We start from the raw sequence: 17,914 nt of genomic DNA, 5'->3' as shown, positions 1-17,914 counted from the left end.
TGGGGATTGAGCCCGCAACCTGGGAATGTGCCCTTGACCGGAATCGAACCTGGGACCCTTCAGTCTGTAGGCCGACACTCTATCCACTGAGGCAAACCAGCTAGGACTGTGTGTCCATCCATTTAGATGTGACCAGTGGGAGTCAGGGCCCTGAAACTGGGCATATTAACTAGGCCTCATGGTATCTAATCTCAGAACTGTGATGTCTTTTTTAAAGTATTTTTTCTCACTAAAAATAAACATGTGTATATATACACATACCTATGTATATACTCATACACATTTATTTCTTAAAGAAAATCTAGAATATATAAACAATGAAAAAATCACCTATAATTTCACCCTCTTCCAAAGAACTATCGTGAACACCTGGCTTCTGTTCTTCCCACTAATCATGTGCATTATGGAGCGCTTACTGTGTGCCAGGCATCGGCGGTGCTGCAGGCTCTGCAGGCACCATCTCATGTCAGCCTCTTGTCTTACATCTGGTATACTCCACCTTTTTATATGCACATTTACACTTAATTTTTAAGGCCAAGGGGATCATACTGTTTTGTAACCTTGCCTTTCTCCATAGCATTGAAATTTCTTTCCATGTTATTAAATATTCATCTACAGAATCATTTATAACATCGACATAATGTTTTATTGCAGGCGAGTTCCGTGCTTCTCAGACTGGGGTGCATGTACCCCTGAGGGCAAAGCCACAGGATAAATGTAGCACATTCTCCTGAAGCATAAATTTGATTCAAAGCTTTGGGAAGGGGAAAAAAACCCACATTATTTTAATATTAAAACAAGTGCATATATACCAGAGTGTAAAACAAAACCCATGAATTTTAAAACAGAGCAGCCACGTTCAAGATGGTGTGAGCTTGTGTTCTCCCAAGACCCAGCCCCCTGTCCTCCCAGGGCGGCAGGAACATCCGAGAAGCATGGAGTTCTAGTTCAAGCCCCTCGTTCTACAGATAAGGCACCTGAGGCCCAGGGAGAAGGAGGGATCGTCCAAAGTCCGCAGCTTGTGTGGTCCCTCCCTCCGCTGCTTTTTCAGAGGGTGTGGGTGGAGACCTTGCCACTTGAGTAATAAAACCTCTGCGTATCTATAGTGGAAACTCTTGGCTTCCGGCATGATCCATCTCTTAGCAGTAGTTGTGTTTTTCTTTCCCCCTTGCCGGCCAGGATCTGAGCTGTGGGCTCCTGTAATTGGTAACTGTAGTCTTTGTGAGCAAAGGTGGAGGCCCTCCCCAGCCCCCATGGACTCCAGCAGCACTCAGATTTGTCACTTAATGCACTGTATTGTAAACATTGAATCTACGGGTCTGTTTTACCCAGGAGACTGGGAGGCCTGTGTAATCATTATCATCATCTGACGTGTATAAAGCACACCTTCTAAATGCTTCCAGATAAAATACCATGCTGCGTGTTTTATCTATAGTCTTCATTACACCTTTTCAAAGTACACATGATGGTCCCCACTTATCAGTAAGAAAACTGAGCCAAAGATGATTACTTACACATCATCATTCACTGATAAGTATTTACGGCAGGATTACATGCCAGGACTTGCGTCAAATGCTGTGGACCATCATGATGAACAAAACTGATACCACTCCTGCCCTTATGGAACTTACAGTGGGGGAGATGATATTCAACAAATAAGTGTTCTTAAATATATTTTTTAATTGATTTCAGAGAGAGGAAGGAAGGGAGAAGAAGAGAGGGACAGAAACATCAACAATGAGAGAGAATCATCCAGCAGCTGCCTCCCGCCCCACCCCCACTAGTGATAGAGCATGCGACCTGAGCATGTGCCCTGACTGGGAATCAAACCAGGACCTCCCGGTTCATGGGTCGATGCTCAACCACTGAGCCACACTGGCTGGCTCAACAAATAATTTTACGAACTGTAGTGAGTGTAATGTACCCCAAAGCCTGTCCAGCTTCCTCAGTTTAAACCCACCTCAGCCACTTATTAGCTAGCCTCATCTTGATCTTCTGTAAAACGAGGATAGTAGTAGTACCCACTTCATATGAGTACTGTGAAGCGAGTAAATTAGCAAAGGTTGCAAAGCACTCACATTCCAGGGGTATTGCTGCTGGCGGGATGAAGGAGAGGCTTAGGGTGCCTGGCGCACATGATAGGGCAGGACCTACGTCTGGTGACACTGATTAAGTTCTACAAGAGGAATAGGAGGTAACTTGGCAAAGTGGGGGGATGTCGTGGGGTAGGGGGTGCAGGGTGTTGGAGGTACGTTCCAGGCAGAGGGAATAGCCTGTGCAAAGTACAGAGGGTGGGCTCCCCTGAGGAAATGCATGGAGTGTGGCTGGAACACAGCAGGTAGGGAGCCATCCAGGGTCAGCATCTGGAAGGGAGGAGCCTGTGATGGAAATGCAGCTGTTCCCAGGACCTGCGCTCTGCACGGCACTGTGGGTCCAGGCCACGGGAGATGCTTGGTCAACGTCCCGTGAGCGAGCAAGCAAGCACAAGGACAGACAACTACGCTGGCCTCACGTGGTCTTGCTGTGGGTGTTCCATTGTCGCCCAACCAGAAAAGGAGTCCACTGTCCCGTATACACGGCGATGAGTGGACAGTTCCATCCCCACTGTCAAGCATTACACAGCCCTGTTGCTGGTCCCTCTCTTCTTGGCCGTAGCCTGGAACACGTGGATCCAGGGGATCGTCCACATCCAGGACTCAGCAAATGGCTGCCGCTGGAATCCCTACACTGCAGTCAGGGCCCCAGATCTAAACCGTGGTGTTCAGACTATCTCAGTAGTGGAACCCTGTGTTGAAATGATCTTAAAGGAAGCCCAGTATGTGGAACGGGGACAGGCAGAGCTTCCCCAAGCAGAGGGACTCAGCACTTGGTAATACCTGGTGCGCCTGAGGGAATACTCGGGCTCCGTAAAGCACAGTTAGAAATCCAAGGGCTGAGCCCAACTCTCATTTTCCAGGTGTGGAAATTGAGGCCCAGAGAGGGGGTGACCACCGCCCCCCCCCCCACAAGGTCACACAACTAGGGACAGACCCAGAACTGAATTCCAGACATTTGATAATCAGTTTTACTACACCCAGATTTTCCTCCACACCACCCTGCCCGCCCACACTCCTCCTCAGTTGGGGGGTGGGGGGATGGGGTCTCGAGGTTGGGGAAGGGCTGTGGCTAGGATCTTGTCACGTGTCCAGCCTCCAGCCCCAAGCCCCCAGTCAGAGCCCAGAGCACGGGAGTAAAAAATCCGGAAGGCAGGCGTGGGTGGGTTATTCACGTGCACAACCTGGTTGTGCTGTCTTTTCTCTCTCCCTCTCGCTCTCTAATTGAGTTTGAGGTGGTTGTTTTTTGTTTCCTTAAGAAATGGAAAAGAATGAAGCTGCATAAACACAAGGATGTTAACTCCCTGAAAAACCTCCTGCCATTTTAACTCTGTTACTGGAGAAATAAAAGAGAAATAATTTGTCCACCCACACTTAGCTGTTTCTGACGAAGGTAGGTGAATATTGCTTTGCTAATCGAGGGTGACTGCTGGAAGTGGAGCCACGCTGACTGATCCCGGATTGAGAGGAAGGCACGGCAGCCCCAGGAGGAGCGGCCACCGTGGGCCCACGGGCCCCGAGTCAGCGGCCGGCTGTCCGCCTTCCACAGGTCTCCCCGAGCCGGTAGTGATGGAGGCCCTGGACCAGGCCGAAGAGCTCACGGACCCGCGGAGAGAAATGCCACCGCCACCCCCTCCTTCATCACCCTCTGAGCCAGCTCAGAAGCCGCCACCTCCGGGCACCTGGAGCCACTCCCTCACGGTCAAGAGCGGCCTGTGCCTGTTGGCTGCCTCCCAGTTCCTGGTAAGGACATCACAGGACCCAGGAGGGATCGGAGAGAGTGCGGCTTGAGGGACAGCCCTCCGCCTCCTCCCCAAGCTGGCCACCTGGGGATGCGGAGAGGTGAGGGCCCTTCTTGGTGCCCCTCGGTGACTCCCAGCCCTCCGGCTGGAGTTCTGAGCTACCGCCTCGATAGCCAACCCCTCACACCCTGCCCTCCCTCACCCCAGGAGCAGGAACAGCCTCTGCCCAAGCCTCTGGCCCTGCAGGGGTCTCTCTGAGGACTTCCTGTCTCGGGGGGTTGGGGGGGGGGGTCTGGGAAGGGCTATCCTTTGACTCCTTCCGTCAGCTCTTCTCCAGAGAGTCCTCGGGCCTTCTTTGGCACACAGAACCGGGGCCCTGCCCTCAGCTGTGCAGTCTGGGCCTTGGGGCCAGGTGGAGTGGGAAGGGGCGCACAGAGCCCAGGCTCCTAACTCAGTCCACTTGTCCAGCTTGCCTGCGGGATGTTCTGGCTCAGCGGCTATGGCCCCACCTGGTTGCAGAATGCCACACTCCTGGAACAGCTGGGACCCAGGGTGAGTAAGCTCGGGGACCTCCAGGGCAGGGAGGAGCGGTTGGGGGCCTCCCTGCACACCAAGCCCCACGCTCGGGCCTTCTCTGAGTTCCAAAGGCAGCCCCACCCCCTGGAGCTCTTCTCCCTGCTCCCCACCCCTTCACCCCCATCTGACCTGAAGTTTTCAGAGCCTTGGTTCTGTCCCTGTTGAAACAGATGAGAACGCTGCCTCCTCCCCACCAATCACCTTGACCTGTCTGTCTGTTCCCCAGGCCTGGCTGGGCGTTGGGACCTGGGAAGTCCCCAGTCTGCTGCTTGTCTCTCTGTCTGTGCTCCTCGTTACCAGCCTGGTAAGGTGCCTCCTGACCCCGAGGCCTGATCCCCACCATCCCCCATTAGACTTTCTGGGTAGGTCTGAGGGACGGGCTGTTTGTCCCTCTTCATCCGTGTGGCCCGCACGGGGTGAGAGCACCTTCAGAATCGATCTGCAGTGTTCTAGGCAGGGGAACAGGGCCGAGGCAGGGAGAAGGCAAGTAGGAACCCCCACAGCCCACCAAGAAGCCCTCAATCCACAAGAAACCGAGAGGTCGAGGGAGGGAGGGGCCATGGGGACAAGGTGGGGGGTGGAGCCTGCCATCGCTGTGAGGGGCAGTGCCACGCAGATATGTCCCAGGAGAGCAGGGCCGCTCTAGACCTATTGAGGGGCGAGGGGCTTACTTCCATGCGCAGCCCACCAGCGAGGGGGCAGCAGCATGGTCCCACGTCCGTGATGCTATGTCCCTCCAACCAGGTGTGGCACCTCCTGAGGGCTCCCCCAGAGCCGCCCACACCACTGCCCCCCGAGGACAGGCGCCAGTCGGTAAGCCGCCAGCCCTCCTTCACCTACTCGGAGTGGATGGAAGAGAAGGTCGAAGATGACTTCCTGGACCTGGACCCCGTCCCCGAGACGCCTGTGTTTGACTGCACGATGGACATCAAGCCTGAGGCCGACCCCGCCTCACTGACCGTCAAGTCCATGGGTCTGCAGGAGAGGTGGGAGGCGTGGAGGCGGGGTGGGCTCTCTGGGCCATGGAGCACTCAGCTCCCTGTCAGAAGGGCAGATGGCTGACTCTTAACCCCCAGTGCCCAAGAACGAGCTGACCTCCTAGCTTAGCCAGTGTAAACACATGCTCTTTAGGTCTGATCAGAATGCCCCAAGGTGAGTGCTAAGAAATACTGTTACTGCACACAAGCACATGGGCATGCACAGGTGCATACATGAGCACGCTCGCCGTACATTCCTGTGCGCCAGTTAAGTTTCTTTACTGCGGGTCTTGTCAGGCCCTTTAACGAGCTCCTGTTCATTGTAAATCAGCAAGGGGGTAGTATGTGACATTCCTCAAAGCCACTTGACCACAGAACCATACTTTTATAGCGGGTGTCCCTGTGTTCCCCAGATCCCACTTTGGGAGGTGTCGACACCCTCCTTTCAGAGGCTAGCAGGGTAAGCCAGATCACACACACACACACATGATGTCATGGACAGAGCACTGAAAGAGGAGTCGGTAAACCTAGCTTTTTGTTTCAGCTCTGCTCCCCCCTTATTGCACGAGCTTGGCCAATGCTTGTCCCCTCTCTGGGACTCAGTTTCCCTTTCCATATAATGAGGGCTCCCCCCCCCCCACCCCCTGTTCTGGGCCTTTGGACAGTGATCACAGTAGAGTCTGTCCAGGGCAGACACCCTTGCCGCCGCCATGCTGCCCTCGGAACTCCCTCTTTCCCTGACAGCGAGGGTCCCGGCCTCTCCTCGATGAGATGTCCTTGACTCCTTGGCCACCTCATCCCAGACTGCCAGGCCCAGGACTGTGCTACCAAGGGTCGAGCCCTGCTTCTCTGATCTAGGCAGGTGCCCTCTCTCTGGGAGTTTCCTGGGGGCCACAGGGCTGGGTGCCGCCTCCAGGACCGACAGAGGAGAGTCCAGGGGAGGCCTGTGTGAAGGTTGCCTCAGATGGAGCCTTTGGATCTGGGGCCCCCAACTTCTCACTCAGCTAGCTACTCTAGCAGGAGATGGGGAGGCAGGCCCGCGCCTGGGGCTGAGACTTGCGCTCCTTGTCGCTCCCCCACTCCTCTTCCTGGAGCCCACCCAGTTCCCACCCCCTGATCTCTCTGTCCCTCAGTCTTCCCACTCCAAGCCCCACGCTGATGCCCCTCCCTGTCCCTGAGACTCACTTCCCCTTTCCCGCTCCTTCCAGGAGGGGCTCCAACGTCTCCCTGACCCTGGACATGTGCACACCCGGCTGCAACGAGGAGGGCTTCGGCTACCTCATGTCCCCACGTGAGGAGTCAGCCCGAGAGTACCTGCTCAGTGCCTCCCGCGTCCTGCAGGCTGAGGAGCTCCACGAAAAGGCCCTGGACCCCTTCCTGCTGCAGGCGGAATTCTTTGTGAGTCCCCTGAGCCCGCTACCCCTGGGTGGGCAGACCCCTCCACTCAGTCAGTCGCCTAACTAGCAGGGCACCGGACTGGGGTGCCCAGAACTCAACATCTGATAGATGAACACTATTGTGTTATCAGTTCTCCTCGTGTCTTGGGCAAGCTGCTTCCCCTCTGGGCCTCAGTTTCCTCATCTAGAAAATGGGGATGTGGCAAGGATTAAGAGGGATCACTTAGGTGTGCAAAGCGCCCATCCGGGTGATTGGTGTTCAGTGGCATTCCTGAGTCTTCGGTGCCCAGCCCTGTGCTTTTTTTTTTTTTTTTTAATCCTCACCCCAGGGTATTTTTCCATTGATTTTTAGAGAGAGTGGAAGAGAGAAGGAAAGACAGAGAGAAATATCCATGTGAGAGAAACATATCGATTGGTTGCCTCCTGCATGCGCCCTGAGCAGGGCATGGGCCGGGGAGGAGCCTGCAACCGATGTAGGTGCCCTCGACCAGAATCGAATCCAGGACCCTTTGGTCCAGAAGCCGATGCTTTATCCACTGAGCCAAACCGGCTAGGGCTAGCCCTGTGCTTGGAAAGCTCTAGAAAGCCCTCCCTCTGGCTGCTCCTTTCCCACCCTCCTCCGGCCTGACACCTCCACGCATTGTTCGTGCCCCTTTGACATCTTCCCACCCCTGTGGCTGTAGCTTAGGGTGGTCTAATCACCTCCTCTCTAGACTTGTGTTACAGCCTGCAGCTGCCTCCTGTTGGACTTCGAGGGGCCCAGTAAATGCCACCCCTGTTTTACCTGCCTGGATGCTCATCCAGTTAAGAGCTACGTCCTAGGAGATCACAGTATCGTCTTTATTTTTGTTGGTGAAGACGAGGTTTAAAATGAGGCTTAAGTATGTAGCAATAGTGAGCTTCCTAATACTGACCCCCAGATTTAAACTTTCTACCCACCCCATGGGGCATCCCTACAATGCTTTCCTGGTAGGAGGTCCCAAGAGGAGGAGGAAGGAGGAGGCTGGGACCCAAAAGCCTATTCCTCAGTCAAGTGCACCCATATGGCTACTTGCCCACCTCTGTGGGCAGAACGGGCGAGGGGCCATGAGTGTTTGACAAGAGTCTCTCCTGGGAGAAGCCAGGGGGATGGAGAAACAATGTGCCTCCCTCACAAACTGCGCCCCCACACACACACACACTCCCCTGCTCCCTGTATGGACCCAATGGCTCTCAGAGAAGACCTCCATCACCTTGTGACCCACTGTTCCAAACTCTGCAGTGGGCATGGCCTGCATTACCCGAGTTGGGCTAGCCCCAGACGCCTTTTCTAGCCTTATGTCCCCCAGCCCCTGCAGGGACTGTCCACCTCAAACTAGGCCAACACCCCCACCCCCATGTTTTTCTCCTCCAGGGCCTTTTTACACATCATCTCCCACCACTGATGCCTCTAGAAAGCCTTCCTGGACGATCCCACCCCGGATCCCGCCCCGAGTTCCCACCGCCATCACCTCCCCTTGAAGGGGACTTGTGTTCTCTCAGCACTTCCTGTTCAGTAGATCATTGGTGACCTTGCCCAGAGAAAGGAACACAGCCTACACACCCACCCCACGGTGCTTTCGCACATGTTTTTTATTCGTTTGAGTCTCACAACAACCCTAGAAAGTATTATGATCCTCGTTTTACAAAGAGCGTACTCAGCGGGTCCAAACACAGTGAACGCTGTAGGACCATGTGTGGGTGGGTAGAAGGGGAGTGAAGAAGTGAGGAGCCCTGGGGAGTCATCCCAGAGGACATGCCGGGGCGGGGGAGGTGAGGCTAGAGGGGAACCTTGAAGGGTGGGAATGATGTGGAGACCTGAAGAGGGGTGCTCCTTGCAAGTGGAATGCCACGAGCTCAGACCTGGAGGCAAGATGGAGATTGGCATTTTAGCAACAGGAAGGAGCGGGCCTAACTGAAGGACGGGAATCTTGAAAGCAGCTGGTGGTAAAGAAAGGCCAGGCCCCAGAAGACCTCATATTCCAGGCAGAGAAGCCCAGACGTGGAGCTCTTGACACAGAATGATTGGGAGGTGCAAATACAGCCCTGGGAGCTCAGGTGGCTCCTCTCCTGCTAGAGAATCAGAGGAGGCCTTCTTGGAGGAGGTGGCATTGATGCTGGACAGGAAGGACGTGAGAAGATGAGAATCGGGTGGGGCACAGAGTGAGCAGCACAACCGAAGGTCCTGAGGTGGGGATGTCCAGGGTGGGGACACAGATCAACAAAGCCACTCAGTTTGGCTGCAGCACAGGGAGTGTGGGAGATGCTGGTGAGGGGCCAGACTGCTTTTCAAACTCTTGTTCTTGTTTATTGACCATTTATTTAGTGTCTACTCTGTGCCAGGCTGGCCCTCAGTAGACAGTAGTAATAACAACATTTTTTATGTACCCGTTGCGTGCCACAGTGTTCTAATTGCGTTTTGTGTGTGCACGAACTCATTTAATAGTAAATGTTGAAGGAACGCATGCACTCAAACCAGCCCCTGGACTAGAAGTTGGGGTACAGCAGCCCCCGGATTCAAACATCTCTGAGAATCGGCCCACGGCTGCTCACATCCCCATGTCCTTCCTCCTGCAGGAAATCCCCATGAACTTTGTGGATCCGAAAGAGTATGACATCCCTGGGCTGGTACGGAAGAACCGGTACAAAACCATCCTTCCCAGTGAGTACTCGGTGCCCTGAGGGTAGAGGGGTTGTGGGGGGCTCACCCTCCCCTGGGGGTCCCCTCACCCTGAGGAAGACCTTAACCCCAGAGCTGGGCCTCCAGGGTCATGAGGAGGGATGGAGAGAGTGGCGATGCCCAGTGAAGAGAAACACCCCCTACTGAGGGCAGAGGTTAATTCATTCCTTCACACGCACCCTCCGGACCCTTAGCATGGCCAGGTGTTGTGCTGGGCTCTGTGGAAACCCAGAAAGAGGGACGACAGCAGCAGCTCCTACACAGTGCGTGGTATCAGCAGGGCGTTCTCGCATCCTTGGTCTCTTCAGAGTGGGCAGATGTTAAGGAGAGGCGATTAAGGCTCAGCGAGGTTAAGTGGCTCATCCACAGTCTCACGGAACTGAGTTTCAAACCAGGTCTCGGTGACCCCAGAATTGGGCCCTTTTGTCTACCCCGAGTTTATTTTGTCCAGATTGTGCGTCCTCTACCGGGCAGAGCAACTCCACGAGGGAGTGAGCCGCCCGCCTGTCGGGGAGTAAGTGCCCCGGCTGAAGGTGTTCAAACAAGGCTGCTGAGCAGTCCCTGGAGGGCCCGAGGGGGATTCTCCCTCTCTGGGGGTGGTTAGACCAGGTGGCCTAAGGTTTCTCTCTCAGCCCTGGGGTGTCGTTTTCAGGTAACTTCACTGGAGCCCCTGTCTGTGTGTCTCCCTGCCGAGTTCTGGCCCCAGGCCCCAGGGCTAGCTCGGAGGGGTGACTTGTTGAAAGTGAATCCCCACAAACCTACTCTACTCAGTTTATGGAGTGACAAGGCTTTAAAAAGGCAGCTTTGCCATCAGCATCTCCAACAACATGTAAGATGTCATGACTTATTTTTAACTTTTAAAATATCGACTTGTGGTTGCTATGGCTACACCGTCTCTAGGAGGTTCCGGTTAAACAAAGCACCATGTAAGGCCAGGAGGCACTGCTCAGGGCTGCTCCCCTCTTGCTTCCCTTGTCTTGCTCTCCCCACCCACCCAGCCCCACCTGGAGGGAGGGGCTCATGTACCCCAGAACCTAGGCCTTTGCTGGCCGGGCCGAGTGGCCACTGGGGGAAGGCGGGACTCAGGCCATCACCCCACCTGGCCCTGGATTACTCAGAGGCTTTGAGCCACGCTGAGCCTCCAGGCCTCCAAGCCTAACAGAGGATGTTCTCTGTGGCCAGCAAGAACTGACCCTGTGCCCTCAGAGGCTGGGCTGAGGCTGAGGGGGTGGGGGCAGTGACAGGGGGCAGGGCAGTCTTGGCAGAGGTCCCCTCTCAGGTCCAGGACGCCCTGAGGTTTGTTCTCACACTCATTCTGCTCGTATTTCCTGAGCCCCTGCCCCCAGGGCTGAGAATTCAGGCGTGAATGAGACAGAGACTGTGCACAGGAGGCTCACAAGCTGATGGGAGAGGCAGAGCTGTGGACAGTGACAGTACAGAGTGGCCAGGAACCCAGCAGCAGCACTGAGAACAAGATGCAGGGGAGCTATTTCTGTCCATTTGGCCACTGTGTCCCAAGCACCAAGGGTGCCTGGCACATGGTAGTCACTCTGCACCTATCTGAGTGAATGAATGGGTGGATGAGTGAATGAGTGAATGGATGAGTAGATGTCTCAGATCTAGTGCCCCTTCTCCATCCTCACTGCCAAGTAACTTTTTAGGGGAGGGGGTAGTTGCCCAGTTTCAGAGAGTGCCATGTACACCGACTGCATTGACAATTAATGTCCCTGGAGCTGTGTAGGGCAGGGCAGCCCTCTGACCCCAGACACGTCTCACTTGGATCATTGCAGTAATCTTCTAACTGGTCTGACTCCCACACCCTACCCTCCTGTCCATCTTCTATCAATGTCCCCAAAACCCAGTCGTCTTTCTCCTCCTTCAACACTGTCACGTCACCCTGTAATCCTCGCGTTTAGGTCCAGGCTGATCCTCACGGCTTATAAGACCCTTCGTCAACAGATTCCTCCCCAGCTCATCTCTCAGCAGCCCCACCCTGCCCTGGGCACTTGAATCAGACTGAATGGCGTGCCCTCCTCCTCCTCCTGGTCCCTCACACCTCGTCCAGGTGCCCCTGTTCCAGGAAGCCAGGGCCACACACTGCTTGTCTGCCTGCCCAACACTTGGGAGCAGGGACTATGTCTTGTTTATCTTGGAGTTTTTACTCTCAAGCACAGTGCCACGCACAGCAGGGTTAAAAGGACCATTCCCATTCCCACCGTGGTTCTTTATTACCAAAGACCCTGGTATCTGGGCACCTAATCTGGGCAGCGCTGACAAAGGGAAGGGAGATGGCACATGCAGCGCGACCTGCTCCTCTCTCCTGCTGGTCAGCCAGGGCCCCCCTCGGCTTACCCATGCTCTTCTCCACTCCGGACATCCTTCTACACCTCTGTCCACAGAGCTTCCCCTCCCCCACCTGCTCCTACCCCCAAATCACCCGCCAAAGCCTCAGGCACTGGGGCTGAGGCATAACAGGCTGGAGAGCAGAGGCTCCATGCCGTTTCTCCTGCCACTTGGCATCCTTGTTTTTACCTATTAACTATGGCAGCCTGTGTAACGATGGCGGTAATACCGGCAGCAGCTTTTACTGTCTGGTGTTTTCTGTATGCTGGGCTAAGTTACTGGTCCGAGGACTCCTTTAACCTTTACAAGGGTAGTAAGGCTGCGATGAAAGGGATGCCCCCAGTTTGCAGAGAAGGCACAGGGAGCTTAAGGAAATGTCCCACGTTGGCACAGCTAGTAAGTCAGAGGCAGGATTTGAACCCAGGTTGTCTGGCTCAGTGGTGCGGACTCTTAACCGTTCCCCGTGCTGTGCACACCTGAATTACCTCAGTCCAGGCCCCCTGTACAGGAGAGAAACCGAGGCCCAGAGAAAAGACCGTGAGCTGGTGACAGAGCTAGACCACAGCCAGGACCCGCGGCCCCAGCCAGCTCCCTGCCCACCCCACTCACGTCTCCACCTCAGTCCCAGCCTCTGCAGGATGACAGAGCCGGCAGTGCAGGGAGGCGCTAGCGGGAATAAAACAGATTCTACCCCAGGAAGAAGAGCAGCATGTTATGAGAAACCTTTACCATGGGCTTTGACACGTGAATGGATTGAAGACGGGGGGGGGGTGGGGGGGTGGGGGGAACCCTTTGTGCACACGTGTCTGCTGCGGCGACCCTTGTCTCAGCTCAGGCGTGGAAGGTTTTACTCCTCTTATCCCAATAGTCTTCCTCAGCTTTCATCCCCCAAATCTTAACAGCCCTTTATAGCTATAAAGCACTTTACTTAGCACGTTCACAGCCGTTTTCTCATCTATCTTCCTAACAATCCTAGGAAGTCGGTATCTTTACCCCCATATTACAGACAGGAAAACTGAGGCTTAGAAAGGCCATGTGCTTTTACAAGCGCACTCAGCACATTGGTGAGAGTGTATATTCAAACTCTTGCTACCTCTGCTGTCCAGGATGTGTACCCTGGATAACTCCTTTCTCTGCTTAGCTTTCTTCTCCCTAGAACATAAGGCACAGTGAATCCAGGGCAGCTTAAGGGGCAGGGGCAAGGGGCAGGCATTGATGCCACAGAGGTAGAGACCCAGGACCTCCCACTCAACCCTCCTCTTCAGCCTGGGCCTCGCCTGCCTCACTGGGCCATGGGGAAGGGTGAATGTTTTGCTGCAGGGCAGGGGACGGAGGAACTTAGAGTCTCAGAAGAAATGTGGGTGCCCTGAATGGGCCAGGTCAGGTGGGCCCTGCCCAGGGGGATTGCACACGTCGGATCCCAGCCTCACCTGTCTCTCCCACCCCAGACCCTCACAGCAGAGTGTGTCTGACTTCACCAGATCCTGACGACCCTCTGAGTTCCTATATCAACGCCAACTACATCCGGGTATGTAGCCCCATCCTAACACCCTTTTCCTGAAAAGGAGGCCCAGACTGGTGGGATCCATCCTCCAGGCTTGTCCCTCAGCCAGTACGGCTGCTGCCAGCCCCAGGAAGAGCCTGAGTGCGGGGACTGGGCCCCAGGAACATTGCATCTGACCCTGACGGCCTGGACTTGGCTGGCCACAGGGCTACGGTGGGGAGGAGAAGGTGTACATTGCCACTCAGGGACCCATCGTCAGCACGGTTGGCGACTTCTGGCACATGGTGTGGCAGGAGCACACACCCATCATTGTCATGATCACCAACATCGAGGAGATGAACGAGGTAAGCTCCCCTGCACCATTACCAGGTGTCTCTTCGTGCCGTAAGCCTCTTGTTTCCATATTCTTACAACAATCTCGTGAGGTCGGTAGTGCTCACTCCACAGTCAAGGTGAGGACGTAGGAGGCGCAGCAAGGTTAGGTCACTTGCTCAGAGCCACACCCGCAGTCAGAGGCAGAGTCTGGAGCTGGCTTCTCTACCTCCAGTGCCCAGGACCTTACGCAGAATGCTCTGCTGCACCTAGGCTGCCAGGGCTGACGCAGGCTACTTCCATACTCGAAATAGCCCATTTAATTGAGCCCCTAGAAAAGTCCTTCAAGATGGATATGACTCCCATTTTTCCAGAGAAGTTAACTGAGGCTCAGAAACGGGAGGTAACCTGAAGGTTATGAGGCTGAGTTTTGAACCCAGCACGCTCTTAACTGCAAACCTATGGCCACTTTATATCTCTCCTGGCTGGCCCCGACGGGGCACTGGGGAGAGCATGGTTGGGGAACTGGGAGTGTATCACAGCCTGGTGTTGGCCCTACAGAAGTGCACCGAGTATTGGCCGGAGGAGCAGGTGGTATACGATGGTGTCGAGATCACCGTGCGCGAAGTCATCCACACTGAGGATTACCGGCTGCGACTCATCTCCCTCAGGGTAAGGCCTGGGGCGGGGCTGCTAGGGGGCCAGGGCTTTATTGAGGATGCCACAGAACAGGGTTCCACAGTCCACTCTAGCTGAAATCAAGTCCTCTGTCTCCCAGGAATTACTTGTGAGCAAGGGATAAGGGAGGGCTGAATGGACCCGGGGGACAGAAGCAGGACCAAACCTGTTGCATGTTATGCTTTTGGGCTCTCTGTGTGTCTGCACAGTTATTCATAATGCCTCCAGCTCTGCTTCAAATGCACCCAAATCCAGGACCATCTGGACAAGGGGTCTCCTGCTGCCTCCAGCTCTGTCCTTATAACTGAAAGACCATGGTGACTTGAAGATCCCTTCACCTGGGATACAGGCCTTCTGGCCTGTAGTACCCAATCTTTCCACCAGAGGGCAGACATGCCTTGCTGCATTTGGGTTGCAGGAGGATGTTGTGATTACAAAAAAAAAAAAAAATGGTGGGGGTGGGGGAGGCGCGGAGAGACACAAAATATGAGCAATAGGAAACAGCCCAGAAGAGTGGGGGAAGGTATCCTCCCACCCTGAAGTTGTGCTTCTTTCAGGAGCAGCATAAGAGAACAGACTGTTCATTTGGAGTCGGGAGGATCAGTGGGTTCTCTCTTTAAGGAATGATAGAGCCCTTCTCATAACCCCAAAGACTGGAAGAGGCGAGCCAGGCACCAGGAAGCTGATAGATTGCGAAGTCCAGTGATGCTGACAGTCACAAGGTCCAGCTCAAAGCCTGAGATCTGTTCCTCTGAGCTGCCCCTCTCCGCTGGAGAGGATGCTCCCAGAGGGCAGTGCCCACCGGAACAGCTCTGAGACACACGCCTGGCTGGAGGGCAGGAAGGGCCAGGCAGGGGTGGGGGGGCAGAGGCTGTAGGCGCGTTCACAGCCAGATGGCCCAGGGCCCAAGGAACCAGCTTCCTGTTTCCCCAGAAAGAGAGGTTGAGGGGGAGTCAGACCAAGCACAGCAAGGCGAGAGGAAGGTCCCCGAGCTCTGGTTATGTGGCGCAGGGGTGACTGGGCTGTTTGTTAAAGTAAGAAACTGGGAGGCAGGAATGAATTGGAGAAGGGACTCTTTGCCTCTGTTGGATGACGTGTGAAGACCAATGCCGATTCCACTGGCCCGCCGCCACTACCACGCTGGCTTTGGGTCTCTGTCTGGTGCCACTGGGCAATGTGGTGTCCATGGCAGAGGCCAGAGGCCCCGCTCCCTGTGTCCTCCCCCCTGTGTTCTTCCTCCTCCCATCCCATCCCCGTCTCTGTCCTCTGTGGGCTCACAGAGCTCACGTGTATCTGGGGTGGGCCTCTGTCTCCTGGACAGAGCGGGACGGAAGAGCGAGGTCTGAAGCATTACTGGTTTACGTCCTGGCCCGACCAGAAGACCCCAGACCGGGCCCCCCCACTCCTGCACCTGGTGCGGGAGGTGGAGGAGGCTGCCCAGCAGGAGGGGCCCCACTGCGCCCCCATCATCGTCCACTGCAGGTGGGTCCTCCCAGCCACCCGCCAGGGCAGGGCAGCCCACCCACCCCTGCTGCCCCGCCCCTCACCCCACCCATCCCCTCGGCCCTCAGCGCAGGGATTGGGAGGACTGGCTGCTTCATTGCCACCAGCATCTGCTGCCAGCAGCTGCGGCAGGAGGGTGTGGTGGACATCCTGAAGACCACGTGCCAGCTCCGTCAGGACAGGTCAGCCCACGGGCAGGGTGGGGCACATGGAGAGCGTGAGCCCTAGGGGCAGAAGGGAGAGACTGACTGTGCTCGGGGTGAGGGGCAGGAGGGCACACTGGGTATGGACTGGCCGCTGGCTGATGGGGTAGGGCAGTTGGATACGTGGAGGGGCTGGATCTGGGCAGGCGGTGCTGGATGAAGAGGGAAGAGAAACAGCGGGTGGCCAGGGCATGCTGGGAGTGGTGGGGATGCCATCTCTGTCCCTGCTGTCTGCACCGGAGCTGGGAGGGGCAGGGAGGAGCTGAGGGGGTCGCCTGGCTAGGGTTGGCCTCTCCAGCCTCCACAAAAACAAGGCCCCTGGTGAGTGAGGGGCACTCCGTGGGTTTGGGGGTACCTCCCACAGCCCATCCCTCAACAACCCCCTCCCCACCGTGCATCTCTGCCGGGCAGGGGCGGCATGATCCAGACGTGCGAGCAGTACCAGTTTGTGCATCATGTCATGAGCCTGTATGAGAAGCAGCTGTCCCGCCAGTCCCCAGAGTGACCTCTCTGCTCCCCCGAGGTCCTCCTGGCACCACCCAGCCTGAGTCTGGGCCCTTACCCCAGCCACACCCCCAGGGCCCAGCCTCAGGTCCTGGCCTGCTCCCTGCCCTGCCCCTCCTGCTCCCTTCTCTCCAGCTGGCCCTTACCCCCAACATAGCAATTCCTACTGTATATATTGGGGAGTGGGGCAGGGTGGGGGAGGGACATGCCAGGCCAGGCCTGGGGCTCCAGGACCCGACCCACACCACGCAGACCTGGGGCCTCAGTTTTAACAATGGTTCCATTGCTACCTGATCCAAAATGTGTGTGCTGCATTCCACGTGTCCTGAACAGCGTGTTCTGTCCGTCCATCCATCTCTGCTGTCTGTACCGGACACTGTGTCTCCTCAGCCTAGGATAGGGGTCATGAGCTCCAGCCCCTAAGCAGCCCAGGCAGAGGTGCCTGGCTTGGCCCCACCCCACTCCAACTCTCCCAACAGGCAGATGGCACTTCACCCTCAGTTATTGGGATCAGGGTGGGGAGAAGGGCCGGAGGACCTGGAGGTCAGGTGTGGGAAGCTCCTGGGTGGGGAGAGAGATCTCGTCTAGGGAGAGGTCTCTTGAGTGGTGGGGGAGTGTCACAGCCTGGGCGGCCTCTGGTTGCCACAGGTCCTCAGGAGGCAGTGGCCAGCCTGTGAGGCATCGGGGAGGAAGGGGACAGATGGGGCTGTGCACCCAGAGGACTCGGGCCCTGGTGGGGATGGGAGGGAGAGGGGGAGTTCCGAGGCGGGGTTGGGAACTCGCCCCAGATCTGTGGGAAACGTTTTCCTGTGTCACCGTGGGAAGCCTTCCCAGGAGTCTTGCTGCGTGCAGCTCTGCGTGTGTTCCTGTGTCCACGCGTGTGTTGAGAGCCCATCAGCGGGGTATGCATGACTCTTCGGCAACATATGTTATCTTGGAGCCACGTGTTTTTATTGCTGACTTTAAATATTTATTCCACGGCAGACAGAGACATTTGGTGTCTTTTTATAATTTGCTCGTGGTCATTGAATAGAGCAATAAACAGAGCATTTTGAGCAAAACTAGCCTCCTGGGTCTGTGATTGCCTCTCCCATCCACTCCCTGCCTCCTAGTACTGGTCATCTTCTCCTCCTCCTCCTCCTCCTCCTCCAACTTCTCCTCCTCTTCCAACAACTCCCCCTTCTCCTCCTCCTCCTCTTCCTCCTCCTCCTCGTCCTCCTCCTCCTCCTCTTCCAACTTCTCCTCCTCCTCCAACTCCCCCTCCTCCTCCTCCTCCAACAACTCCTCCTCCTCCTCCTCCTGTGTGTGTGTGTGTGTGTGTGTGTGCGCGCGTGTGTGTGTGTGTGTGTGCGTGTCCATCTCCCTAACACCCCCTTGTGGAGAT

General features: G+C 55.8%; 1 protein-coding gene across 2 annotated transcripts; it reads left to right on the top strand.

Annotated features, from left to right (window-relative positions):
• Positions 1 to 394: 394 nt before the first annotated feature.
• On the top strand, positions 395 to 16,666 carry PTPN5 (protein tyrosine phosphatase non-receptor type 5). Of its 2 annotated transcripts, none has more exons than XM_054725211.1 (13): positions 395 to 416; positions 3,640 to 3,836; positions 4,304 to 4,387; positions 4,638 to 4,715; positions 5,156 to 5,397; positions 6,597 to 6,786; positions 9,381 to 9,465; positions 13,275 to 13,354; positions 13,537 to 13,674; positions 14,204 to 14,314; positions 15,642 to 15,802; positions 15,892 to 16,005; positions 16,438 to 16,666. In XM_054725211.1, the coding sequence occupies exons 1-13, from the start codon at positions 395 to 397 to the stop codon at positions 16,529 to 16,531; spliced, it is 1,596 nt and encodes a 531-aa protein (XP_054581186.1). In that variant the 3' UTR covers positions 16,532 to 16,666. The 2 variants fall into 2 exon arrangements, with proteins under 2 accessions (XP_054581186.1, XP_054581185.1); XM_054725210.1 differs by having other exon boundaries at positions 395 to 419; positions 3,643 to 3,836.
• Positions 16,667 to 17,914: the final 1,248 nt, after the last annotated feature.

The sequence above is a fragment of the Eptesicus fuscus genome, chromosome 13 (assembly GCF_027574615.1).
Source record: "Eptesicus fuscus isolate TK198812 chromosome 13, DD_ASM_mEF_20220401, whole genome shotgun sequence".
Classification (NCBI taxonomy): domain Eukaryota; kingdom Metazoa; phylum Chordata; class Mammalia; order Chiroptera; family Vespertilionidae; genus Eptesicus; species Eptesicus fuscus.
The sequence above is the reverse complement of the archived record's forward strand: the minus strand, read 5'-3'. Positions and strand labels throughout refer to the sequence as shown.

Bases quoted from the DNA above. Each gene is read 5' to 3' on its own strand.
- PTPN5 (XM_054725211.1), top strand. From the start codon at position 395: ATGTGCATTATGGAGCGCTTAC. The intron at 9,466-13,274 runs GTGAGTACTCGG...CTCCCACCCCAG, and splicing joins GTACAAAACCATCCTTCCCA to ACCCTCACAGCAGAGTGTGT. The intron at 14,315-15,641 runs GTAAGGCCTGGG...TCTCCTGGACAG, and splicing joins TGCGACTCATCTCCCTCAGG to AGCGGGACGGAAGAGCGAGG.